At 44.3% G+C, this 27412-nt stretch overlaps 2 protein-coding genes across 2 annotated transcripts; both read right to left on the minus strand.

The window, feature by feature from the left end:
• Nucleotides 1-735: 735 nt before the first annotated feature.
• Nucleotides 736-14106, minus strand: slc7a8b (solute carrier family 7 member 8b). Its single transcript, XM_018758062.1, has 11 exons — nt 13158-14106; nt 9357-9561; nt 7724-7875; nt 6053-6178; nt 5207-5360; nt 4858-4981; nt 4391-4494; nt 4044-4140; nt 3475-3624; nt 3029-3206; nt 736-1866 (listed from the first exon to the last, which is right to left on the minus strand). The coding sequence occupies exons 1-11, from the start codon at nt 13276-13278 to the stop codon at nt 1712-1714; spliced, it is 1566 nt and encodes a 521-aa protein (XP_018613578.1). The 5' UTR covers nt 13279-14106; the 3' UTR covers nt 736-1711.
• Nucleotides 14107-18747: 4641 nt separating this feature from the next.
• On the minus strand, nt 18748-26573 carry prmt5 (protein arginine methyltransferase 5). The gene is made up of 16 exons (XM_018758110.2): nt 26414-26573; nt 25247-25365; nt 24941-25026; nt 24708-24842; nt 24317-24429; nt 23725-23774; nt 22749-22912; nt 22122-22283; nt 21933-22010; nt 21762-21820; nt 21164-21286; nt 20875-21050; nt 20155-20358; nt 19661-19771; nt 19489-19553; nt 18748-19368 (listed from the first exon to the last, which is right to left on the minus strand). Exons 1-16 carry the CDS (start codon nt 26512-26514, stop codon nt 19216-19218), a joined length of 1899 nt encoding a protein of 632 aa, XP_018613626.1. The 5' UTR covers nt 26515-26573; the 3' UTR covers nt 18748-19215.
• Between the last annotated feature and the right edge of the window lie 839 nt (nt 26574-27412).

Raw genomic sequence — 27412 nt, forward strand, 5'->3', positions numbered from 1 at the left:
CGCGAGCCCTTAAAGGGACAGTGGCCATTTCGCAGCCCCACGTCCCTCCCTAATCGCACTACCGACACTGCAATACTAGCAGAGACCCTGACCTTAAAACGACAGTGGATATTTCACATGTACCTGACATCATCGGCATCTTCATCATCATTATTACTTTACACACAGCCAGGTGGCGTAGTGGTTGGAGCTCATACCTTTTGCGCTCAAAGTACCCTGATTCGTAAACCATCTCAGTTGCAGTTCCCCTGAAGTTCTCACTCTGAAATGACACTGTAAAATGTTGTACATAAACATAAGCATATTTTCACAATATGCCAGCTTAAGAACTATTTCAGGAACTTGAAAAACCTGACTCCTTTTTTGCTTTCCTGTTCTTTCTTCTGATGCTTTCCCCGAACACTCCAAACCTTTCTAATGTACAGTATAATATTACAATGTTGGTTTTACTAACTGGCAAACACGTGTGATGAAACTCACAACTCAATTTAAAGACCTTTAAACATTAGTGGGAATGGTCTGAAGATGTGCACTCTTCAAACTCTTGGCTGGTGCCAAAAATCTTTGGTTTGTACTGCTAATACATACATCAGCATAATTAAATATTCATTTACTGGCCGTGCCTATGTCAAAGTGCAGATGAAATAATACAGCTAGGACAGCAAGGAACTTTTTAGGTTCTTTACATTTATTTCACAGTGAAAATCTATGTATTCCAAAATGTATGAAATGTGTTATTGTGAAGAAAATCTAACACAGTCATACTGTGAAAAAATAACTGATGGCTACCTGTCCTATGTTGGACATTGTGATTTAATTTTTAAAGTACAGTACTGTTTTACCTTTTTTATTAGCCAATACATCCAGTGATAGAAAACAAGACTACGGCTATTACAGAGCGTACTGAAAGAAAGTAAAAAAGGAACATGGTAATTCATGGGTATCCAGTTGGTTTGAGTCAAGCTGGATCTCATTTATAAGCATAAAGATTACATTTGACCCCTGGTAACACAGAGTGCTGAACTGGTGTGTATTTTTACTGCTCGCTGTGCTTATCTGGCAGCCTGGTGTCCTCCTCTAACTGCTACGGATTTTGCCAGATATTATTTGTAAAGGTCTTATAATCAATATAACTGTTGTTGTGACTGTATTAAATAAGATTACATTTTCTGAACGCATACAAAATCAATTGATACACAAAAGATATATGTATTAGACAAAAAATATCTGAATGAAAGAAGAAATTAAATGTTTTGAATGTTAGTGTTGAAAGAAGGGAACAACGGAAGATTATAACTGAAGCACCTGAAGGGACTGGGAGGTGAGGAAGTTACAGGAGCTGCTGGTACTTTGGGGAAAGCTGGAACTAAGGAAGTGAGGGGACTAGGAGAAAATGGACAACTTCTGCCACTCCACACCCCTTAAATTTAGGGAACCAGTGTGGAAGCTGTAAGAGACACAAACTACCACATTTTGTTTCAACCTGCCCAGAAACATCTTAAGCAATAGCAGGACTCTTAGTGGTTTCTGAATGCTGTACACTCAGCACCAAAGTGGCTGAGAGCAGATTAAGCGGAGATCAAGCATTTTCACCTCCCTGTGTGCTGGTGCGCAGTGGTGTGTGTATGTCTCTTCTGCATGCTTGGTTATGTCAGGGAAACATATACAATGAGCTCTTTCCCAGTTTGTGACAGTGTATATCCGTCTGCAGTCAGGGTTCTGCTGCTGTTCCTTCTTTTTCTCCTTTGGTGTTCTTTGAAAGAAGAGTCTTCCCCTGTGCAGTTCCTTCGCCATCTTCCTGCTTTTTACACTCCTCTGCTGGGTACACCACCATGCAGATCTTCTGACCTGCACGCGTCCACTTGTCTGTAAAGGTAGAGAAAAAGATGAAACATTTAATACATTCATAGTATGCAATTAAAGTTTATTCAATAAGTTTAAAAATAATTGTTCCTCTAACCCATATCATTACAGTTGCAACAATCAGTCATTACCCGATTTTAAGTTTTGCTGATGAAGAAAACAAATGTAAATTCTTATTAGTCATTCCACTTTGATAACCTCTTTGATTGAGAAAGGATCAAAGAGGTCTAGAGCCCATTCCAGAAGCACAGGATGCTAGGTTAAGCAAAGCACAACCTGGACAGGATGCTAGTCTATCATAGGGTCGTTTCATACCCACAAACAGATAACCATATGCCCAGTCACACACAATTCAGTGTCACCAACCCACCTGAAACACCTAGAAACTCCTAGAAACATGCAAATGCTACACAGACTTCAGGAGGATCAAGCCTATATACACCTGACTGTAAAGTCCAGATACTGTGAGGCCACTGTGTTGCTGCATGATTTACTAGTCAAAAGTGACAAATTTAATAATTTTCAATAGTGTCAGAATGAGAGGGATTCTCAGTAGCAGCTCATAGGATAATGACTAAAGCTGTTGCCTTGGGCTTGGAAAGTTGCAGGTTCAGTCACCTGCTGTTTTAATAACCTTTTGTCATGCCCCCAACTGTGCCATAACCACACGCACCTGGCAGGAATCAATGGGGAAGAGTATAAAAGCAGTCATACCACCACTCTCAGGTTGCGGAATCTGCCAGAGACAACTGGCCCTTCTACACTTGTCATTGTCTTACAAATGCCCTGCCCTGCCCAGTTTCCTTGCCCCATGATTTAACTAACCCAGTTCTGATCATCGTTCCCCACCTCGACTACAGCTTCGCCCGCTGAATGACGTTTGCACCTCGGTTCCTGAAACTTTGCCTGTCCCTGAGCACGAGTCTTGTCTTGCCCTGCTATCTTTAATAAACACCACTGCAACTGGGTCCAACCTCTTGCCTCTTGCTGTGACACCTTCAACAAAATACTTACCCTGAATTACTTCAGTAAAATTACCCAGCTGTGTAAGTGGATAAATGACTGTAAGAAGCTTAACACTGTAAATTGCTTTGGAGAAAAGTATCAGCTAAGTGAATAAGTGTATAAACAGATGTATAATATGACAGCCAGGTGACTACCATACCAACAAAGGCGTTAAACCTCCAGGGTTTGTTCTCCCAGTATACCCCTAGAAGGTAGATGGGCACCCCCGAGAGCATGATGGCCAGGCCGATGCCGCACACCACGGGCTCGGAGTACAGTGAGAAGATGAGCAGGAAGGCCCAGAAGAGCAGGTAGGTCACAGGCCAAGCCAGGCTTACCTAGGGAGGTGAGACAAGACTCAGGAAGAACCTGGACACAGTGGCCCATAAGGTGAGATGGGATAACCTCAGTCTTAGGTTATGGACAAGAGATTCCACGTTGTCTCTTTTTCACGAAACTGCATGACATGTTCAGATGAAATCTTGTTAACTCAGTACAACTATGCTTATTATTAATTGCAAACATCCATATGGAGAGAACTTCTGGAATTAAATTATTTTGCCTCCATTAAAATAGTGACATAGGCGATGGGGCCGCCATGCTCACTTTAATCGGCCGAGGCATGTCCGGCGCTTTGATACGCAGCACGATCTGCCCAGCAACGGTGACCCCATAGAAGAGGTAGTTGATGAATCCCACATAGTTGATAAGTGTGTACATGTCGCTGGTGCACAGCATCAGAAGGGTGGATACACACTGGGGAATAAGAGAGAGCAGCAAAGAGAACTTTGCTTTTCCAGGGAACCATCTGATTCTGCACTATTAAATCTGCTCTTCAGGGACGGCAGTGGCTCATAACCATACATAAAGCCTGAAGGTGTTTGTGTTCTGCATACATAATGATAACAGATGTGCCCCATTGATCAATTTCAGCAAGTACAGTTTTACAGGGAAACAAATAAATAGTCTGCCAATTCATGTCATACAGCATAGGATTTTTTATTATAACATGATCACTGTTCTGTATTAATGACATGCTTCAATTTTAATGACTCCAGCATGTTGATCATGTAAATTGTGCAAATAAGGCCCAAAACTATTAGTTTAATAGTGTACCAACGTGTTTCCAATGCTGTCAGGTTAAAAAAATTAAGTTTGAAAGGAGACTGACTAACAGTGATGAGGAGAGCTGGGATGGGGGTGCAGCGCTCCACATGGATCATGGCCAGCAACCGAGGAAGGTGACCTTCTCTTGCCCCTGCAAAAAACAGCCTGAGAAATAGGGGGTCAGCAGGACATCTGCACATGGCCCACACACACACAAATTTGCTCAGACACAAACTTGAACATAGACCGACTAATAGGACACAACGGACTAAAAGACTTGAGACAGACTCAACATGCTGAACACACACAGACTCCACTTTTGCTCAATCAATAAGTTGAAAAATGTAAAAAGAAAAAAAAAACAACTTGTGATGGGAGTGGGTAAATCAGTATACAATGGAGTGAGCCTACTGACCGGGATGAGGTGAAGAGGGATCCATTGACTCCCCCAAAGGTTGAAAGAGCCACAGAGATGGGCATGATCCATGACATCACTCCAAGTAACTTCTCACCAAATGTCTGGGGGTGGGGAGCAACAGGAGTGGGATGGAGAAGACAAAAGGTGATTAAACACACACATGCATGTTCACAGATGTACATGCATACACCCACCCACACAAGCAGACACCTAGGTAACATGTGGATCACAAGAGGACGGAAATTATAAGACATCAGAAAGAACAATAAACATTCTATTTAGCCTCAGAGCAGCATGTCTGCATTTCAATCTGTAATTGTGGAATGCTTTTGTAAACCAACCTACAAAATTTGCCTTTTATTTATGAAAAAATGTGACATGCCTTTAATTGTTTTATTGAAAGTTAGGGCAGGACTTGAGTATTACAGGTAGCACGCTACAGGGGTTGGGGGTAGCTTCCTCACCACAGCAACAGCATTTGATGCCAGTAGCTCCTGTGGGCTCATGGCTGTAACATAGGCAATGTTTGCAAAGACATATACAAAGGTCACCAGCGGGATGGAGATGAAGATCGCCCTAGGAAGGTTCCTGGTTTGGGGAAAAAGTGAGAAAATGAGAACGGGAATTATGAAGACTGATATATTGTCTTACGGGAAGAGCACCTGACACAGACACCTGTAAACAGTAGCTCATCATACTGTGCAATGCATGTAAGGAGCTATAAGGCATCTACATAGACAGAGATTCTCCTGAGTGGAGCTGTACCATGGTTATATTCACTGGGTTGGTCAGAGAACTAAATCTGGATCTTACCTGTAAGGGTCCACAAGTTCCTCAGTGACGTAGTTCAGGAAGTTCCATCCTCCATAGGCAAAGGAGCCTTGCAAGAAGGCAAGGGCAATCAGCCCCACATCATAATTCTGGAAACTCTGAAAGGCATGGGCTGGCTCCAGCCAGTAGTACTCTCCTACGGGGAGGGAAGTGAGAGAAATCAGAGAAGTATCAATAGCACCCATTCTTCAGATAACTGTTATACAAATGATGATTTAAAAAAAGCAAGAGCAATTATAAACTCAAAGATGAGTAATCCAAAAATAATATTAAATACAGGCACCACTGACAATGACATTACTTTCATCTGCATAGCTTAAGCCCACCCTTGAGATACTTCTCTTCTTGAGCATGGTTATAGACATTGACAAACCATCTAAGCAGATGCTACAGTACTATGAGAGAGGGTGTATATACAGACCCTGATTAGCTTTATAATTCCCTAAGAAAGGGATGATTCAAAGGAGAAAGGAGTTGACAGGTGTCCTTTCAGCTCAGTTCAATCTGTTGAAAGTAATGTGAATCCTGTGGTGGTCTAAAGACCAGTGTCCCTTAGGCAGACTTGCCATATACATTTAGATACATTAAAGCACATTTTGATGTGAATAAATAGACTAAAAATATGCATATAAAGAACGTATGGAAGCAAATACATGATACACATACGTCTGCTGAAGAGACAACCAGCTTCGTACAACAATAAAGCCATTCGCCTCTCTTTCCCAAGTCCAGTCTCTATCAGAGGGGTTCTGTGATGTGCAGACTACTTACACTCAGTGGTCAACACACAGAGAGATGGAACAAGAAAGACAACGGTAAAAAAAATACCCTTGCAGATCTGCACAAGGCCCATGATGATGATGAGCCCCAGGGCCAACAACTTTCCAGTTGTGAAAACATCCTGGACACGGGTCGCCCAGCGCACACTGTAGCAGTTGACCCACGTCAACAGCACTGAAATAGACAGAGATCACAGTGGGGTGGAACATCATGTTCACCCTCACCAACCAGAGTGTAAAGAAGTGCGAGACTAGTGAGAGAGAGTGAGCGTGAGACTACCCTGGAGGAATAATAGTGCAGAACAGTGCAATGATCAGTAATTTTCCTCAACTATAAATACTGGGAGGAACTATGTTTAGTGTTGTGTTGTAATAATTTTTGGTTCCTTTTCCTTCAGGTAGAACCACACACATACACTCAACCCCACACAGATTATTCTGAACAGAATTCCTGTCCTTGGTTACAAGTTTAGAGCAGTAAATGTGAAAGAAAAATGTTTCGCAAAACAAATGAACCCCAGCGAGTAAGCAATGGGTGGAGACACATGGAAAATTCACAGTTTTCACATACATAAATACAGATTCACTCTCAGAAGGTTTCCTCGATTAAGTTGTGCTTCACATAGTGTTTTTGTGCAGGCCCTGAACATTTCCACACGGCAGCTGGAACTGGCAGCTCTTCTTGCTTTATTTCTGAAACTGAAACCTGTAATTCAATCAGTAACCTCCCTGCAGTAAAGTAAGACACCTGACAGGTGGAGGGACAGTGTAACTTTTCACTGCACTGGTCCAGCGAGTGTGTAGCAGTAAGACGAGTCATGTTATTACATGCAGAATCGTTCTTGGTAAACACACACACACACACGCACCTGAAATAAGGTAAACTTTAGAAACACCCACTCACTGGTGGGATCTCACTGAACCACTGTGGAAAAAACTGTTTTCCAATCAGATTGGCTTACATGTTCTTAACTAAGGGCGTACACATATATCCCACCAAACAACAACATGACCCTGCAGTTTATATTATTTCACATCATACCCACATTAGCGCATGGTATACAATGCTCACAAATACACCTGGCAGAGAAGAAGAGACCACTATTGTTCATTAACTCCGAGGTGAGCATCCTGCTGGGACAGCCCCCTAAAGGCAGCGTTTTACCCAACACTAGGGAGCAGGTGCCAAAACAAGGCAGTAGTGAGGTTTGATGTGGGTAACCACAACAAGTGGCATAGCAGTTAGGGGTCTCTGGTTCCACTACTGCTTCTGTTGCAGTACCCTTGTGCAAAGTACTTAGCCTGAACTGATAGAGTAACAAAAAGCAACGTTGATGGGTAAATCATTGTATGTTACTGAGCTAGCACTGAAAGTCACCTTGGACAAAGGAGCCAGCTAAAGAAAGTAGTAACTGTAGTAGTGTAACATACTGTATTTTACTGACTGTGTCCTCTCAGTGCAGTGCAGAGCTCATTCTTCACCTCACCTTCCTCATCTCTTCTTCATCCCTCACCCCTACACCCACAGCCAAAATGTGCAACAGCAAAAATATTTTCTGCTATATATTTGTCATTTAGCAGAACAATACATTTTTAGAATCATGGGTTGTAATGAACGACACAATAAAACATGTCAAGTATAATAATGCATGACAGTTAGACACATGTTAAAAAGACTGCTCCACAACATCCATTCAACTCCTCCACACCCAGTACTCACGTAGGCAAACGGCAGCCAGAAGGTGGAGGCCACTCTTGGGGGGAAGGCAGGTGGGGAAGAGAGGCTGCAGGACGTAGTTGGCGAAGGTGAGGGCGATCACCGCTTGATTGGTGGGGTAGATGACCAGCACAGCAATCCACAGCCGCAAAAAACTGGCAGACACCAAGGACAGGAGGATTGGACTTAGTCTGAGACAGCACATAACAACAGCATAACAGTTCACTTGCCCTTGGGCCACTAGCCAGAGAGCAACCACTGGATCCAAAACAAGGATTATTATTACAAGTGTTGAAAGCACTTGTCAGACAACTAGTGCCATGCCAAGGTGAAGTGAAAGTCATTATAACAAGGGACATTAAGTATCTTTAAAATGTGCATACAGCATATTGCTGATTTACAGTAATTTGGTGTGATTATGTGCACTTAATTTATTAACTGGCAAGTAGCATCGTGGTAAGCACTACTACTCTGCACTCAAGGAAGCCAAGTTCAAACCCACCTTCAGGTGTAGTACCCTTGAGCAAGGTTACCTACCCTGAAATTGCTCCAGTAGAAATTTATGAGCCATGACTTGAAGATATCTTCACCTGGTTAGGTGTCAAGATATATCATGCATGGCTTTTTTTCCTCTCTGAGCATAACTGTCAGTGCAAATCCAAGCTGGGTTTAACACTTAGCCTCCAAAATTGTTGTGCTGTGGCTTACAGTGATGTTGTGTTTTGCAAGAAATGCAGTAAACATTTTAATAGCGTAATGTAAGAGGGATCTACCACTGATTTTTATATACATTTATGGCAACCAGCCAGCAAGGTGAACCCCTCTGCAGACACCTTCTGTTCAGAAAGCCTCACCTTGGTGCGGGCTTCTCAGCTCAATGAACATATCCAAAAAAGTATGACACCTATTGTACTAATTCATGACCACGAATGACTTACAAGAGTGTATAGGAGTGAAAAAGACAGAAGGAAAGCAGCTGACCACCACTAATTTAGACATGTCTGTTACTGAAATAAACTGATATTTGCTATTGGTAAATACTTATTTTCCTACGGTTTGCCTGGAAACACTTGCCTCAGTTCTGAAATTTCCTAGATGTTTCCCAGTCATGTGCAAATGGGGGATATTTTCTAAACTTTAAATCATTCATGCAGTTCATTAAACAGAGACCACAATGTCTCTCCTACTTGAGACATTATACCTGGTAAACAAAAGTGGGTTAATAATAAATAGCAAGGAGTGGGAGTTTTAAACATGGTGAAGGTAACATCACAAGGACTTCACTGGTGGGGGCCAGGGTGTACACTGGGTGTACAGGTATGCAGTGTATACTTCTGAGAAGAATGAGGAAGGTTTGTGTTGTGATGCAATGAACAATGCGTGTGTTTGGAGGTTGGAGAAACGAACCTGGAGAAGGTCATTTCTTCAAAGGTATAACAGTTTACAGTTTCTGTATTGAAACCAACAACTCTGTGTTTTACTACAGTTCTGTGGGAAATGTTCATATGCACGCTCAAGAATACTTTTTATCATCAGTAAAAGAAATTAAAAATTGTAAAAAAAAAACAGAACTTTAACATGGCTTTTTTTGTTCTTGTGCCAACTCCATAGCCCCTGTTGCCCTAAGGTCCCTCACCCAGCCAGTCCTCCAAAGATGTCCTTGACATAGGAGTAATCTCCTCCAGACCTGGGGATGGTGACCCCGAGTTCAGCATAGCACAGCGCCCCGACAGCAGTGATTATGCCGGTCACAATCCACACGACGAGGGCCATGCCCACAGAGCTCGCATTCTCCAGAACTCCTTTTGGGCTCACGAAGATCCCGGACCCAATAATGTTACCTGAGAAAAGGAGAGACAAGCAGACTCAGTGACAAGAAAAAGACTCCAGATCCCAGACTCCCTCCTTCCAGAGGCTGTGTGATGAGTTTATAAACATGCGTATCTTATAAAACTTGTTTGGCAAAATCAGGAAAATTTACTCATCATTTTGGCTCAGCATGAAGTAGAACCAGTGTTTATATCACAGATGCATTTATTTTCAATGACTGAGATAGGAGTATGAAAAGAGGTCTTCAGGAATGTGCAGACAAGAAGGTTTGTTAGAAAAGACTTCTGACTAGACGAACTGAGCAAAGACAGAGTGAGAGAAAGAGAGACAATGGACTCGAGAGAATACAAGAAGCCAGCCAGGAGACCTACAGACACAGACATTGGGACCTTCCATTCTCTAGCACACAGATCTATGTCACCATTGTGCTGAGAGCGAAACGAGCCACGTGAGATCTCTAAAATAAGCACAGGAAGTACACCAACAAGAAACAGACCCAAGTACAGGGGGAACCGGGTACAAAATATACACAAGCACAGAAATTAAGTTTATTTGTTGACTGAGCACCTACCTTTAGGAGCAGAAGCACACAAAAGAACGGGGAACAACAAAACCGACAAGAGTTCAAGGACGGGAAATGTGCCACAATGACCAGGAAAACCAAAACAAATAGAGATAGACAAGAATACAAAAAACATGAAACAATTTACATATAAACTGCACACCAGATGTGAAAACGAAGAAAATATCAGGGTGGTAAGCAATGAAGACAGAGAGGATTACCATGATGTTGCCAGGGTCAGACACTGCCAGACAGTCAAAGAGTGACATTCGATGTGTATGAAGGTAACAGGGAAACAGGTGAGATAAAGTAACTGTGATGGCCAACGGTGTTTGCACATACAAGGAATCTGGCGAGGCAGACAACATTAGAACACAGAGAACATTAAAAGTGGTAGGGGTCCCATATTTTACATTTTTAAGAAGGTCCCATAAATACACATATTAAATGTACAGTCAGAGCAAACAGTACGGTGTGATTACTTATAGGCTTGTGTTTGAGCATATCTAAGCAAAATGGCCATACAGGTGGAAACAGCAGCAGGATTAAAAATAAATAGGTGTATTTGGACTAAATTAATTAATTAATTTGTCAGAAGTGATCTCTTAAAATTATCAATTGTTATGTGTGCTTCACAGGACCCCTTCACATGACCTCGGTTCATCTTCTCGTCCATCCCTTCCACGACCTGATTTCACCCCAACTGTGATGTCCATGGTCTTCTGGCTTCTTTTTAACTTGATCCCCTTGTAATATATTGAACAGTTACATTTATGGTAAAATGGGGAGTATAGTGCTTATGTCATCATTATTTTACTGCTAGCAGTGGTTTATGTATTGGGGGTGTGGTGGCACAGCGGGTGTGGCCTGGGCCTCCTCTGTGGTCGGTCTAGGGTTTGAGTCCTGCTTGGGGTGCCTTGTGGTGGACTGACATCCTGTCCTGGGTGTGTTCCCTCCCCCTCCAGCCTTGCACCCTGTGCTGCCAGGACAAGTGGTTGTAGACATTGTGTGTGTGAGTTGATTATGTAATGAAAGTTGACTTTGCTTGCAGTTATTAGCAATAACTAACATTTTTTGTGTAGCTTCTTATTGGTGAATAGAAACTTCAGTAACTGCATGCAGTGATCACCTTCTTTTCGCAATCTATGCTGGGAGCCATACCTGACACAAATGACGTGAAGACAGCCCACTGAAAGAAAAGCCGTTAAGATCGACTCAGGCCGGTTAGGGTTCTGAAAGGACGTGGCTCTCCAACGCTACTCAGCAACACAAGCAACTGACAGCTCTGTCCTGCTGTAGGGCTGAAATCTGTACATTCACTCCATAGGGTCCTAATTTTTCAGCACACCTACCAAACTATCGATTAAAGGAAGTGCCTTAATACTTATGAGAAGGTCAATTAGTTAGGAATAGGATTTTCCTGCCAATCTGGACATTAGATTTAGTGTGATGTACTACTCTCATTATTTTTTAAAATTGAGAAAAATGGACAGTTAAAACACAAACTACTTTTAACAATGCATCCCTACTCACCAGATTAGCAAGTTGGGTCATATTTTTGATGTAATGTACTAAGCCAAGTCCCACGGCGCATACACACACACACACACACACACACACATAGCAGGGATTCACCATTAACGGAATTACAGTTTCACTCAAATCCTCCTGCAAACAGCAAGGGGTCAGGACAGCAGCTGTACACACACCTGGCTCCCTGCCAGCTACAGAAACACTGCCATCAGTGTTTTGCAGCAGATCATTTTTGTATGGACATCAAGGGCCAACATGCAGATTTCCAGACTAATGCACGGGAACAACACAGATACGTTGAAAGAAGAACTCACACGCTTTACGGCTATTTTTCCGGCTGCAGTCACTCTTTGAACTTCAAAACTACTTTGGGCAGCAGACACTGCACTTCAGCAGTGGGTGGGGAACTTGACATAACCAAAAGCCCTACTGGCGTTATTTCCTACCATTGGGGAAATTACTTAACTGAAAAGGTGTCATGATGTGTACATTTTAAAAATGCAGTATGTGTAATACGTACATGTATTTTCCATGTCTCAGTTGTCACAGATGGACAAATATAGAAATCAAATACATTCAAAATGATCACTGTCTGATGTCTGGGGGGGAGAGGGGGTGTGGTGGTACAGTGGTGCAATGGGCTTGGCCAGGTCCTGCTCCCCAGTGGGTCTGGGGTTTGAGTCCCACTTGGGATGCCTTGTGACAGACTGCTGTCCCTGTCCTGGGTGTGTCCCCTCTCCTTCCAACCTTATGCCCTGTGTTGCTGGGTTAGGCTCTGGCTCACTGCGACCCTGCTCAAAACAAGCAGCTTCAGCCAATGTGTGTGTGATGTCTGGTGGTATGTGCTCATGGAGGAATGGTCTAGGAGGCAGTAAATCTCCAAACCCAAAGCTGCAAAACCATGTCCACAGAAATACATTGCTGCTGTACCCCAAAATGAGCCACAGTCAAATTCCCTAGGAAGTCAGTATGCTGCATTTCCATCTTTGAGGAGGGGTCTGAAACCCAGGAGAAGCAAAAGGATATACTTTTACCTGTGTGTCCTTCTTAGCGATGCAATGAATGCAAAAGATCTCAGACATAATCTCTGATGTTGGCGCCTAAACTCTGGCTCACTCACTATAGTATATTACAACATTAGTGACAAAATCATGTATGGACTCATCTGCACCCATAAATGTTCAAACGTGATGATGTATTACTATGTATTAAAAACTATATATTATTACTCTATATAACACTAACATTGTTTTGCACTGTTACTATAGGTGCACCACAAATGTTTCTTTTGCAAATGAAAAACAGGTCAATATAGGAACGGGATGGGGGGGGGGGGTCCTCCCACGATGTTTAAGAAAACCGGTCCTCCTCTTGAGTTACTTCTTACCTTATTTACTCCAAACTACTTATTTTTCGGTCCTCCAGTACCTAGATATTATGCCCTTGGAGTGTTAACAACAGTTGAAACTGCAAGAACAATTAACCTTTGTGTCATGAGTGTCGGACACTCACCTACGATGATGCCGCACGCGCTCATGAGTCCGATGTCCTTCTTGAGCGCGACCCCGGAACCGGAGGCTGCGCGCTCTGGAGCGGCGAGCGCAGTCCCTCTTTGCCTCGGACCCTCGGTCATGTCAATTATGGCCACTACTTTTGTCTACCGAACTGCCGCACCGGTTGAGTCAGTTAGGCGTCCTTCGCTGCGAGATGCGGTCGCGTAAAACTGGGGGGCGCGCGCCTTCGCTTCGCGCGCTCATCAGCGATTTCTTTCTCACGCGCTCACTGACTACGCTCCATACGAACACTAGAGCCGCCTGGTGGTGCGTATCGCCGAGGTTCAGTTCAGTCCCCGCTCGAAACCACTTGACGCGAAACTCTTTCCTTTTCGTTTTTCCTACAGACTCCGCAGGTCGCGCTCGAGAAGCAGGTGACTCGTCTTTCCCTGCGCGTGTATTTTACCAGTGTGAGAGAGTAGCCGAGCGTGCAGCTCGCCGACCGGGTGTGTCTCCAGGTGCCACATCGCTCCACACACGAGCGGAAAGTGTTTTAATAAAGTAGCAGCGGAGCTTCACGAGTCGCGGTTGCGGGTTTCTGACGGGAGAGAAAACGTCGCGCTGGAATCCTTGTTACACTGAAATAACACGTCAATATTGTATAAATTTAAGGAGCATTAACTTTTAACCCTAACCCTAACCCCTTCTGAGTAAGTTTGATGTAAAAAAACAAAGTCAGGTGGAAATTAATATAATGTCCCGACGGCTCCGGCGCCGACGGTCCGCGCGCTGCGGTAGCAACACCGGTGGCGCGCGCGTCCCCGCGTCTCTCAGCGAGTCCGTGCTGTCGCGCCTACAAACAGGGACACAAAAGCGACGGCGATCGTAATCATAGTGTTTTATAAATACCCAGCCGAGTCATATCCCCAAAACAGGATGACTGCCTGCAGCTTGCTCGCGCGTTCCCGTACCCGCCGCCGTCACGTGCTCCTTCGTACAGTAAAAGCGTACCTGTGCTCCACCCACACTCATACATATTCATCTTTTACTTTAGCTCTTTTTGCACTTGCTTCATATATTACACACGCACTAGCCCCTCCCCAGATGAAGAGCGTTTGTCATTTTATCATCTTCACACACAGACACCATGGGAGGCATTAGGCCTACTGATCAACAGTAGAGTCTGAACTCATCTCAACTGGTGTCTCAGTGACCTTGTGAGGTGGACCAGGGTGGACATTAGCTGGACATCACCTTCGGTGTACTCTTACACAACCGGGGGCAGGGGAGGGGGTGAGACACGCCTGCTCTCACCTGATCTCATGAGTTCACCTGGTCTGCTGGAAAATTTATGTAGCATAGAAAAACCAGTTTTTGACAAACCTGCGATTAAATAGCAGTCAGCCTGTGTTTTACTAGCGAAAACTTAATCATTCCTGTTGTTTGGCAATTCCAATGTCCCCAAATGGTGAAGGGCAACAGTAAACACCCAGAGTAAGAAGATTCCGTTAAGTTTCCTCCGCAGATTTCGTTTAAAAGTGTAAAAGTGGCAGCATGGAAATTGTTTTTAAATAAACAGACTGCATTGGGGGGCGCGGTGGCACAGCGGGTTTGACCGGGTCCTGCTCTCCAGGGGGTCTGCGGTTTGAGTCTCGCTGGGGGTGCCTTGTGATGGGCTGGTGTCCTGCCTGGGTGTGTCCCCTCCCCCTCCAGCCTTATGCCCTGTGTTGCCGGGTTAGGCTCCAGTTCCCTGTGACCCGTGTGGGACAAGCGGTTCAGACAATGTGCGTGTGTGTATTTTGCAAATATGTATTTTTATAGGGGTGCGGTGGCGCAGTGGGTTGGACCGCAGTCCTGCTCTCCGGTGGGTCTGGGGTTCGAGTCCCGCTTGGGGTGCCTTGTGACGGACTGGCGTCCCGTCCTGGGTATGTCCCCTCCCCCTCCGGCCTTACGCCCTGTGTTGCCGGGTAGGCTCCGGTTCCCCGTGACCCCGTATGGGACAAGCGGTTCTGAAAATGTGTGTGTGTGTGTGTGTGTGTGTGTGTGTGTGTATTTTTATATTGGACCCTGAACTGATGTAGTTATGTTTTATATTCAGGTTGGCGGTTGACTGCTGTAGCTACGCAACTGAGGAAATCAGCCGATGACGGCAACCTTTAGAATAAACTGGCACTTTTTTGTTTGCTCTTTTGATTTATTTTAAAAAAATCCACAAATAAGGGATTAATAAACTTATACGTGCCAGTGTCTTTTTTTTAGAGTTCAAAAGAATTTGTTGTTTTGGTTGTTACAAATAATTTAGAAATATGTCAGTCGTTTTCTCTTTGTAGTTCCTTTATTTCATAAATGTTACAAATCATAGTCTTTATATACATAGCATAAGTGTAATGAAACTATATATGCTGTGTTTTCTTCATTTTAGGGATCAAACTGGGTTTGCGGCTTCAGATGGGCTTTATCTGGTGGGAAACAGGCCAAATGGCTCTTTTAATGTGGAAGGTTGCCGACCCCTGGTATAGAACATACCTGCACATACATATAATGTCTAGTGACTATTTTTTTGTATATTGTGTAATTTCTATTTTTTCTATATTTTTATCCTTCATTCACATATTCCATCTTCTCATCTGTGTCTTGTCACTGTTACTCTGTCTGTGCTGTGGAAGTTTCTGTCACCAAGACAAATTCCTTCTATGTGTGAACATACTTGGCAATAAAGCTCGTTCTATAAAATAGCAAAATAATAAATCTTTTTGGTCAAGAAAGAACATGCATTTTCTGTTGACAGTCAATAAGAAAAAAGTATTGCACCCACAACCTGGTGATGGTACCCATATATGACTGGTCTTTACAGACTGGTTTCTTTAGTGTTGTAATGATACAAACCAGTTTGGCATCACACACTTATCTCAGAAAATTGTACCATGGTAGCCGGGGTTGTGAAAATAGCATAAAATGGGTGTGAGTGACTGAGAGAGTGTGTTCCATGGATGTGTGACTCATTGTAAGTAGTGTATCTAGCAGTGTAAGTCACCTTGGTGAATAAAGTGTGTGGGCTGATAACACTACATAGAGTTTGTTGGAAGTCGCTTTGGACTAAAGCATCTGCTTTTTCTCCGCACAACATTGCACTTTTTGTTTAACCTTTAATATTGGACTCCACATATTTTTTTTAATCTTATTTATTTTATTATTTATTCTATCCTATTTTCATCATTATATATTCCTCATATTTCTGTAGTATATTTCAAATGTCTACTTTATTTGTATTGCCTTATTTATCTGTGCTACGGACAGTCGGAAAAGCATTTCACTGCACGTCGTACTAAGTTTGGTTGTGTATGTGACAAATAAAACTTGAGCTTGAATAAATGTCAATTTAAAATGACGTGTACTATATTTTTCATGTAATGTAATTAATATGCGGTGGGTTCAGCTGGTGTGTGCTGTGTGGTAGGTTTGGGGTTCGAGCCCTGCTTGGGGTGCGTTGTGACAGAATGGCATCCTGTCCTGGGTGTGTCCCCTCCCTCTTCGGCCTTGCGCCCTGCGTTGCCGGGTAAGGCTCCGGCTCGCTGCAACCCTGGTCGGGACAAGTGGTTCTTGACGATGGATGGATGGATTGATAGATGGATGTAATTAATAACATTAAAAACATTGCACAATTCCAGAATAGTTACAGTGGTTTTATTTCTGAAATATCTATGAACTGCACCTGTGTGAGTTCTGAGTTTAATGGGTCTATGCTCTGATTCAGCAGACGGTGGTTTTCACTTGGACCGTTCTCTTAGAACCTCATGTGCATGCTCCACCCATGCTGTAACACACCCAATACAGGCAGGCACACGCACACACACACGTGACTTGCCGACAATAACAATCTTAGTTTTTCACGGCACTCCCAACTGAAAACATGCTTAGCCCTGTAAGATCATTGCCAGGCATGTGCACACATCCCAGGTCTCTGCTTACGGATTAAAACACTCAGTTACATATTGTCAAGGGGACGTGTTCTAAAGCCTCCGAGGGCCAGACACGGGTACCATCCTCCACCAGCTCCTTCCCCACTAACTGTAATTCACACACCATCATATCATGGGAAATACTGGCAGCTATATGCAAACAGAAATGCCATGGTAAAGGTACTTGAGATGAATTTTTCATGTAAAACAACCAAAAACACAATTGGAAAATGGCTTTTGGATGAAAGCACATGCTAAGCAAAGAACAGGAATTACTGGGGAGAGGCAGACAGGAGGAGGACAAAGCTGGAAGACCAAGAATGAAACTCTGTGGACAGAGAATGGAAAATGGAAGAAAGATATGTGAAAACATTGTGTGTGTGACCTGAGAGATGTGTTTGCTGTGTCACAATTCTCGTGCGCAGAACCATGTGTTCTACCAAGCAAGTGTAGCCAGAACATGTATGTAACCCTGTGTGTGAGGCTCAGATTCTCTCTCTCCACATTTCCAGCTGTTTATGAGCTGGTTTGGAAAACACCAGAAAGAAGTTGGGTTGTGCTTTCAGTCTTCCTACCTCGGTATAACAGCCATATTAGACTTAAAATAAGTTGAGATGCTTTCAAATCCCTCGTTTTTGTTAACCACCTGCTATTAGAATTGTCCAGAGTCCATCCCAAAATACCTGGGCGGTTGGCTAGGAGGGGTACACCCTGGATGGGCTGCCACACACACCCATTCATATACTGCAAACAATTTAGAGTCCCCAATTCACCCAGACTGCTTCTCTCTGGAGTGTGGGAAGAAACCTGAAACACAGGGAGAACATGAAAAGTCCATACAGACTGAGATGAACTCAAACCTTTGCCCAAAGAGACCAGGTGCTGCGAGGTGACAGCGCGACCCCCTGTGTTCACCTGCACTTGAGAAGGTCAGAGGGTGTGAAACAAGCTCATTTCAGCTGCTGTCACCATGAAAGTGTCACGAGGCATGACACGAAACAGTCTGCGGCGTGAACTCCGGGTGTGGAATCTGCTTGACCTCACACCCCGAGTCTCTTCTCCAGTTTGTTCTTTTTTTGCCCATTTTACCATTTTCTCCTTCAACCTTCTACTGTAACACAAGCATTTTTATGTCCCGTCCTTCAAAAACCTGCTCACATCTTCCGTTCATTTTCCATGTCCTACTTTGTCTCCATGTACTACTGACTGCTGTGATTTCCTTTGTGGGAGCACTGCAGTACGTATGTGGTAACATGCCATTCCCCCCCCCATGTGGGTACGGTACAGTACACGAAAATGGAAGAACCAGCACCTTTCATGTTATAGGGGCCGGTTCCAAAAAACCGCTATGCGACAAGTGCTGTATTCCAGATTTCCTCCTGAATTCAGGAGGAAACAACAAATACGTTTCCCAAGCACTAAAGAAAACAAAGTTAACCTACTTTTGGACAAGTGAACCTGCTGAACCAGACAGGGTGTCTGTCAGCACGACGTCTTCTTGAGGGGGCACCTCACATCTTACGGGGACTCTCCACGGCTCCCATTGTAATGTGCATGAGGATTTCCGAGAGAGGAAGAAACCATAAGAGGCCTTTATGTATGGCGCTTTGATGTTCAAATACTGCACTCCTTAACTTAGAACATTTATTCAATAAATAAAGAAAAACACCCCTGCCACTGTTTTTCTATTTACACATTCCTCTAGTTATTATTGAGCTCCCTCACTTAGCATCACACACTCTACTCCAGTCACACATACTCGCCAAATCCTGAGAAAACATTCTATAAGTAAGATCTGAAAATTTGACCTCAGTTACTTTCCCCCCCCAACAGAGCACTCCAAGGCCAAACCTTTTGTTTTTAGGTGTGGGAAGGGAAGCGTTATAGAAAAACCCCCATGTGATGCAAAGGCAGTTTTCAGAAAGCCTTTACTCTTCTCAGCAGACAGACAAAATTAGAACAATCAGACATCAAAAAATGGACAACTGGACCACCAGGATGCTGGAAGGATTCCGAAGAGGCACGGGAGGGTCGCTTGGGACCGTGTCTATTGTGTCGAACTCCACACGTCTGAGGGTACACGGCATCTTGCTTTCTCTTACCACCGACGATCTCTCTCTACAGTCCAATGGTGTAGGAGCGACCCGCTGGGTTGTGGATGGCAGAACAGATGGGCTCTGTCACAGCCCACTCGTACCAAACCTTCTTCCCGTTGTTGCATCGCCAGAACCTCACACAGACATCATCACCCCGGGACAGAGGAATTGGCTGCTGTGAGAAGCAAGAGCGGGAACGTGCTGAGCCGACAAACGCTGCCAAAGTGATGTTTTAATATTGACTGCAGAAGGACGGCGGTGGTGTGAGTGCAGGTAGAGAGGCACTGAGACTTACTTTAATGGGAAACAAAATTGGGAACCAGGAGAACATCCCAGGAGAGTGCGTGTCTGGTTTAATACCTAACACAAAAAGCACTGAGGTTAGTGCTCTTTGCCATCTGCACAAAACAGTGAAAAAAATACACACCAAGCTTTACATTTTAAAAATAAAAAAAGCGCCATCTTACTGAGTGTCACATCTTTGTACAACGTGGTCTCGAAGTATCCGGCGAAACCATGAAGCACTGAATTACAACCCACAGAGAAGCGCAGGCACTGATACCTGTTGTTATTCATATCTGTGAAAGAGGCCAAAAACAATGCGTTACAATTCAGGTTGTAAAACAATTCAACTAGTCCTGCCCAACAGTGAACCCTGCCTCACGCCCTGTGCTTCAGTATGGCCTCCGGACCAACACTACCCTGCATGGGGACAAGTGCTTATCGATAATGAATCAATTAAATCATGAATTTTTATAACACCTGAACACCCCCTTCAACAAGTGTTTAAAAATTAAAACTTGCTGTGCAAGAGTGTGCGTTTTATCAGAGCTGAGAGCAGACTGGTCAGCTAGCTGTTCAAATCACAACCTGTATAAGGTGGAAAAGGACAGAACGGAATAAACATTAATCCTTGGATGAAGATGGTTCTGTACAGACACTACGGTAGGGGAACACCTACCTGTGCTGGGATGCGAGAAGGTGAAGCAGGGCTTCGGGTCTGCCAGCTCATGGAAGTTGTGCAGCCGCACCACGTAAGGGGTCTCAAAGTGGCACTCCGGGTCCTTGTCCCGTTCCCGGCAACCTCGCACCTCATTGTACAGCTTGGAGGAGGACAGAGGGGCCAGGAATGAGGTGTAGGAGCAAGGGATACTCACACCACCATCTGAAAGAGTTCAATTGAGGACACACTCTTACAAATCCATGTGCATCACTGTACGCCTTCACATATCTTATCGTGACGTAAAAGGAGCCACTGACGAATGCAGCACATAATTGAAAACAAATCTGAATTTGAGAGCATGTGTTCAGCTATGCCATTAGTTTCAATGTGATTTAAATTGTCTAATACATTTAGTCAAAATCCCAATCAAGGCCGAGATGACTTTTTAAACCACACTATCCTCAGGTCAGGGGGAGCGCAGGGGGTTTGACCGGGTCCTGCTCTCCGGTGGGTCTGGGGTTCGAGTCCCGCTTGGGGTACCTTGTGACGGACTGGCGTCCTGTCCTGGGTGTGTCCCCTCCCCCTCCAGCCTTATGCCCTGTGTGTTGCTGGGTTGTGCTCTGGCTCGCCGCGACCCCACTTGGGACAAGCGGTTTCAGACAATGTGTGTGTGTGTGTGTGTGTGTGTGTGTACACTCAGGTCAGAGCGGCTCATAACCCAGGTCACCATCAGCGAACCTTTAAGGAAATGCTGTGCACCGTCCAGGCACTCAGGGGACAGCTCATTGTCCCCAAAGGACCCCAGCAGCTCGCTCACAATGATGTCTGCCTTCTCAGGGGCCGCCCACTCGCGCATGTCACATGACACCACGGTCACTTGATCACCCCACTCCTCAAACTTCCAGTTCTCCAGCCTTAAAGAGAAGGAAAGCATTGCACTGTGTAACAAGCCCAGGTCTGAGGTGCTGCTGCTGGTCTCGGCACAAGCAGGTTACGGCTCCTCAGCGCTCAAACACAGCAAGCTCACGTGATGATGGCGTTGGGATTCTTCTCCACGGCGTACACTCTGAGCTTTCTATCAGCCTGCTTGGCTGCTCGCAGGGATGCATTTACGAGAGGACCTCGCCCAGCCCCCAACACCATCAGGACCCTGTTTGAAGGGTGGAGAATTAATTCTACTTAACTTATCATCATGATCCCTCATCAACAGCGGCTAACTCAGCATACTGGCCACTATCATTATTGTTCTTATTTATTCATTACTCATTTAGCTGATGCTTTTTCCAAAGCTCCTCCCAATATTAGGTTAATAACCTAAGCTACTTATATCTACTCATTTATACAGCAGAACAATTTTTAATGTATCAATCCAGGGCAAGAACATTTATCGACTGGTACTACAGCAGGAGTAGGGATTCAAACCCAGGTCCTTCCAAATGCAAGGTGACAGCCTAATCGATAGACTGCGTTCTGTTCTTAATGACTCTGCCACCTGCTGGCCAGTCAGATCAATGACAGACTTCAGGAGTACATCCCCAGGTACTCATTATAACTTGTAGCCAGCACACAAGCTTAATATGGACAATAGCAGGAGCACAGCTGAGAAACCAGGAGGTACTACGCACTGAACATTGGTGTCTTTCTCCTCCTCTGGGACTCTGTCCAGTAAACACTTGTACACAGCCTGAGAAAAAAAGAAAAAAAAACAAAATACATCCATCTGCTTGACTAGGAGACAAGAAAACACCACCTCTCAAAAATGCTTTAGACTCATGGGTAATTTAACTACTAGGTACCTGCTGGTACTGGGAATACTTTATGGGATCCTTCTCAAACACCTCGTATGTCTGGGACTCCAAATTGTCCATGAGGGGCTAAAACAGTGGAGAGAGTGCAGCAAATGAACTCAACTGTCCTGAGCCTTGTAAACAATATGGGGAAACATGGTTGACCCGGAGTGCCTTCGAAAATCTTGCAGTACTCACCTGCAGCGGTGACTGGAGGTAGTCTTCGTAGCCCTTAGCAAAAAGCTCATAGGAGTTCGGAGCAGGACGGTTCTGATTGAGGTATTCCAGGTACTGCAGGTAAGACCGGAAATCCTTCTCGCTGTGACGACTTGTCCCTGTTAAGATGAACTGGGCTTCCAGCTGGGCAACGGAGAGAGTTCATATCAACAAAATGAATAAACAACTCCAACAGACAAAGTGTAACATTCACTTCTCAGTTTTCAGATCTTTTGTCTTCTCCGTGATGATGGATTAGGGGATTTTACATGCGTGCAACCTCACATTTATACCCCTGGGATTCAGGAAATGGACAAAGGTCAAGAACAGATGTCCTAGAGACAGAGCAATTAAAAACATAGAATTGTATCAAGAAAGCTTTTAAATATTCTTTAGGAATGCCAATAACTTCTAAAGTTGCGTTTTGTCGAAAAAAATTGCACTACATGAAAACTGGTTATAATTGAAAAGAAAAATTGCATTAAAACAAAAGTGTTTCGCTTCCCCACATGTTTAAGCTCACAATATCATCCATTTCATGTGCTCATTTCATATATTAATTTCTGCTCATTTTCATGAAGGGTGCCAATAATTATGGAGTTGACTTACCTTGAAAAGACGGAATATGATTCGCTGGTGGGCCTTGGAGAGCACAGGAAAGCCCTTCTTATTGGTCAGGAAGATACTAGTGGGCAAAATGGCTGCTTTGATTGGCTCTCCAAGCCACTTGTCAATCACTGCATCGGAGGGCATATCTGGGCCAACCTCAACAGCTGCAGAGTTCGGAGATGAGACAACCATCAGTAAGAGGCACGTAAATGTGAAAACCACTGTTTTTACTTCTCCTTACAGCACCATGTGATAGAAGAGAGTGGCCAAAAAGACCTCATGCTTGACTTTGTGCCCTTTGTTATTTGCTTATATTCTGTGTTTGTTTGATGTTTCATTTATTTAGGGATGAAGATGTCCAGAACAAATAGGGAGAGATTATTAAAATTTGACATATTCTGACAACACAGTGGAGCATAGAGAAAATTTCTTTAAACAATCAGTATGCACTGGGACTCTTTCGCCACCCAGTACCGATTGTCCTAAAATTGTAAGCATGTTTCACAAAGGCTTTAGAGTACTATAGTAAATAAAACTAACGGATAAGAACACACTACACATTCTGAGTTTAAGTCACTTAAATGTATACCACTGAAAATTAAATTCTTTTATTAATTTGGCAACTTGCAATAAACACTATGCATTCATTGTTTCACTAACATCTTTTCACCCAAGGTGACTTACACTGCATTACCCTACTTACAGTCAATCACATCTACACCAGAGCAACACACCCCCTCCCACTCTCACGTACACACACAATGTGTAAATTTAAAGTTATCAGTTCACTCAAAATGTCTTTGAACTGCATGAGAAAGCCCATGCAAACACAGAGAGAAGACGCGAACTCCGCACACAGACTGTGGATTGAACACATGGTCTCGCACCCTCCAGGGGTTGTGAGACAGCAGTGTTACACCAGTGTACACAGGTGGCCTATAGCTGATTAAACAGAGGAACATCCTTTTATCCTTACCGAGGCATATTCTCTTGTTGTAGTCACACAGAGTCCTGAAAGTATGCCACCTGTGAACGAATACCGTGACATAGTAAACAGGGCAGAACGAGGTAAAGATTGTCGCACATCAGTTTGTCCAGTGCAGGGTCCTAGTAGTCTGAAGCCTCTTCCGCCAGCACATGCTGGGAGCCAGGGTACACGCTGGACAGGATGCTACTACGTTGCAGGGCAATCATACACACTCTCCTAATCACAGGTACACACACTAAAGGGACACTTAGAGTGACCGGTTCACCGGACCACACCTCTGGACTGGAAACAGCGTGAGAACACGCAAACTCCACACAGACTCGAGCTGAGCTCAAAGCCATGTGAGAATCCACAGTGCAACCCAGTCCACCGGTAAGACTCAGAGTGGGAAAAACAAATGTACTTGAGACCAAAATGTGGTAAAGGACTACATCACAAGACCGGTCAGCAATTTATTAAAATAAATCACTTTTTTTTAGTGCCTTCATTGTGTGGATTTCCAGTCTAACCACCTCTCCCTTTTATGGCATTCAAACTCATAAGAATAAACAATGATGCCACCATGTGACATCTCCCTCACCAAGACCAGGTCTTCTCGTCATCAGCACCATCGTCACAGTGTTTCGCGGGCTCATTCTCGATGATGTCATCACGGAGGTCCTCGGGAGCCATCAGAGGCACACGAATCCAGAACTAACAAAAACGTGACTTAATTCAACTAGTAAAGTCACGGTAAACTATCCAGCAAACCACTGCTGACACATCAATCATCCCCCTCTTAACTATGATCATACTATATGGCTACAATGTTGTTAAACATTTTAGCTTAGTAGAAAACTATTAAAAATTGTGGTCAGATGACAAAGTGTGTTAAAGCTGTTATGAATTTAACAGTTACTGGTCTTAATGCTCTTAATCAGTGACCGACATTCATGCCACTGTTGATATAACTTTACAGAAGGGTGCAGTACCATGCAGGAGTGGTGTCCAGTGTGGATGTGGTTAAGAAGCACCCGAGCCAGGTTGGCGCAGTGAGGGCCTTTTAAAGAGACCATGAAGGCCGGCAGGCCCAGGTAGGCTGCGAAGTTCAGCTCCTGCACCAAAGCCTGGAATACACGCAAGAAAGAAGGGCGAGTGTAATGAGACTAAGAATCAAAACCTGTGGGATGGATTACAGGTGTTCAGGGAAATGCCGCCAACTCACAGACTCGGAGTTCCTCCGCTCTGTCTCCACCTCGGAATCCGTCTGGATCCATGGCGACAGCTTGCCCACGATAAGGGTGTTCCAATCTGAGGAGGAGTTAGCAGCCAATGCTGAGCAAACACTCTCAACATTGTGGTTCAACACAGGTCTCATTTACTCATGCCAGAAGGAAAAAAAGCCTGGCTGCTGTGCACCAGTTTATGGTACCAACACAACGTGGGGGGTGTACGTCAACAGGATGACACCTGGAGACCCGTCTCTTTCTCCTGCCCAGACTCCTGGCCCCAAGCCACCGAGACGCCTTACCTCTTCCACACAACAGCAGGTCGGATCGCGTCTGAGCCCCACGCCGGGAGCGTGCAGGATCCAACTCAAACTCCCTTCGGAAGCGCGGGTGGAAGAGGGGCATGCACAGGAAGTCAAACCTGTGGAGTGAGACAGAGCCAGCATAAGCACACGATCACTGAAACCCAGCAAACATGAACTGCAGTTGCAAACCTTCATCACCGGATCCTTCCCAGTGAATGAAAAAGACCCGAATCTTCAGTTTTCAGCTACAGATTTGGACTGTGGAGGCAGCACTGATATCCCTGACATTTTCCTGTTGTATGTATTCAGAAAAAATGCGCAACGCACATTTAAAGGAGACAGTTTATTGTGATCATAGCCTAATGAGTGCAAATAAAAAAAAAAAAAGCCCTTTCTAGAAACCACGCAAAAAGAAACACGGACAAAAACCACTTCGGCGATATGCAGCCGTTTAGTTTCGTCATCACCTTTCATTAAAAACTCAATTTGTCATCTTAGTTCTTTGGGCCAGTAGAGCAGCACCATACCTTCTGGTTTCCCTTCACAGTTCAACGCATCTCACACAACCACAACCGTAAATGTTAATTTGTCTCGGTCAAGAACAAGGAAACATCTCAGTCTCAGGGTGTCCCTGGTGCCAATGAATGAGCAGGCAGGGCCATCTTGGTCGCCCTCATGGTCTCTTGCGCTCGCTCGCTGGCAGCCTAAGGAGATGAGTCGCTCTCCAAGGGCACAGTGGTTGCAACTGCAGCAATCTGCAGGCTCCCAGTTCAAATCCCACTACCATTCAGGGTGCATCATAGTCATAGTACCCTGACTGACCCTAACCCTTGCCTTGATGATCAAGATGCTTAGCCTAAATTGTCATGATGCACATGGCAGTAGCCTGGTAAGCCTAGGCTAAATCACTGTAAGCTGATTCTGCCTCAGACAAATAAAGTAGAAACTGTTCATGCTCTTTAGTTTAGTAGACTCGAGTATCTGCCGCCTTGCACACTGAACTGATCTCAAGAAACTAGTCCTGAAGACTTATGCTGATCCACCCGGCTCACCCCACCACGTCACGTGTCGTAGTCACACTTGCATGCTCGTGTGTTCGTCGGTCGGTTGTGTTCGCAGGTCGAGTCACAAAGGAAGATCAGAAATTAACACGCGATTCCTCACCCGAGTTTCGCGACTGCGGAGAGCGTATCCGCAACTTCGGGTACGCAGTTTAAATCTCTCCCGCAAGAGACACGACTCCCGCTACTGCCAGACGCCATCATTCATTCAGCGTGTAAAAAGAACCGGAACGACAATGTGCGAACTGGGACCTAGTAAAGCAACGGCAGCCATTGTGGCTCTCAGAGAAACCTTTTTCAAGCAAGACAAAGTGTGTCAGAGCCAAAATGTCTTCTAGCAACGGTTCAGTTTCTTAGTCTCCGAACTTTCGCGAGAGTTGCAGTCAGGCCCTTGACCAATTGTCTACAAGCGAGTGAGCGCGTGGTACTCAAGCACGAGACATAACATTCTGCACGTTTTTCGCGGTAGGGCTTCATAGCCCGGAAGTGGTATGTACCAGTAGAAAAAAAAAATAGTTTCTATATCTAGTTTCAGAGTAAAAGTCCTCTCTGGGTCAACTATATTCCTAGGTGTAATTTAAAACTCAAAGAATGAGAACGTACTGTGTTTAGGAAATTACACGTTTGCTAGAAATACTTTTGCTTTCGTCTTGGACCACATAGTCCAACCTGTTCGGAAACCACGGAATGTATCTTAAAGCACACACACACACACACACAGTGACCACTAAATCATAACGTACAGCTGTTCAATTATGATTTTTAATTCATGGTATGCATTTTGTCATGCATGCAATATACAAAAATATAGTACTGAGTGACATGTAGCAGGACAACACGAATAACAGAACAGGTAAAGAAATAATATTTGTGTTTTTTTCCAGATTGCTCGATTGCAGTTTATGTTTTTTGTATGTTCCACATCTGCAAAATTTTTGGGCGAATTTTGATTCTTCCTTAGTAATCCACGGGTTAGTGAGATTTGTTATTACCGTTCACTACTTGCAATCTGCTTTAGCGCTGAGCACAGATCAGTCTCAAAGCTTAGCTCCAGTAAGCAACAAGGACTCGTTCAATGAAACTCTTATTGTGAAAAAGAAAG

Source organism: Scleropages formosus, chromosome 1 (assembly GCF_900964775.1).
Source record: "Scleropages formosus chromosome 1, fSclFor1.1, whole genome shotgun sequence".
In the NCBI taxonomy this organism is placed as follows: Eukaryota; Metazoa; Chordata; class Actinopteri; order Osteoglossiformes; family Osteoglossidae; genus Scleropages; species Scleropages formosus.

Bases quoted from the DNA above. Each gene is read 5' to 3' on its own strand.
- prmt5 (XM_018758110.2), bottom strand. From the start codon at position 26,514: ATGATGGCGTCTGGCAGTAGCGGGAGTCGTGTCTCTTGCGGGAGAGAT. The intron at 25,366-26,413 runs GTGAGGAATCGC...CTCACTCCACAG, and splicing joins TCCGCAGTCGCGAAACTCGG to GTTTGACTTCCTGTGCATGC. The intron at 22,913-23,724 runs GTAAGGATAAAA...CGAACTCTGCAG, and splicing joins CAACAAGAGAATATGCCTCG to CTGTTGAGGTTGGCCCAGAT.
- slc7a8b (XM_018758062.1), bottom strand. From the start codon at position 13,278: ATGACCGAGGGTCCGAGGCAAAGAGGGACTGCGCTCGCCGCTCCAGAG. The intron at 9,562-13,157 runs GTGAGTGTCCGA...TCCTTTTCTCAG, and splicing joins CGCGTGCGGCATCATCGTAG to GTAACATTATTGGGTCCGGG. The intron at 3,625-4,043 runs GTTAGTCAGTCT...CTTATTCCCCAG, and splicing joins TCCCAGCTCTCCTCATCACT to TGTGTATCCACCCTTCTGAT.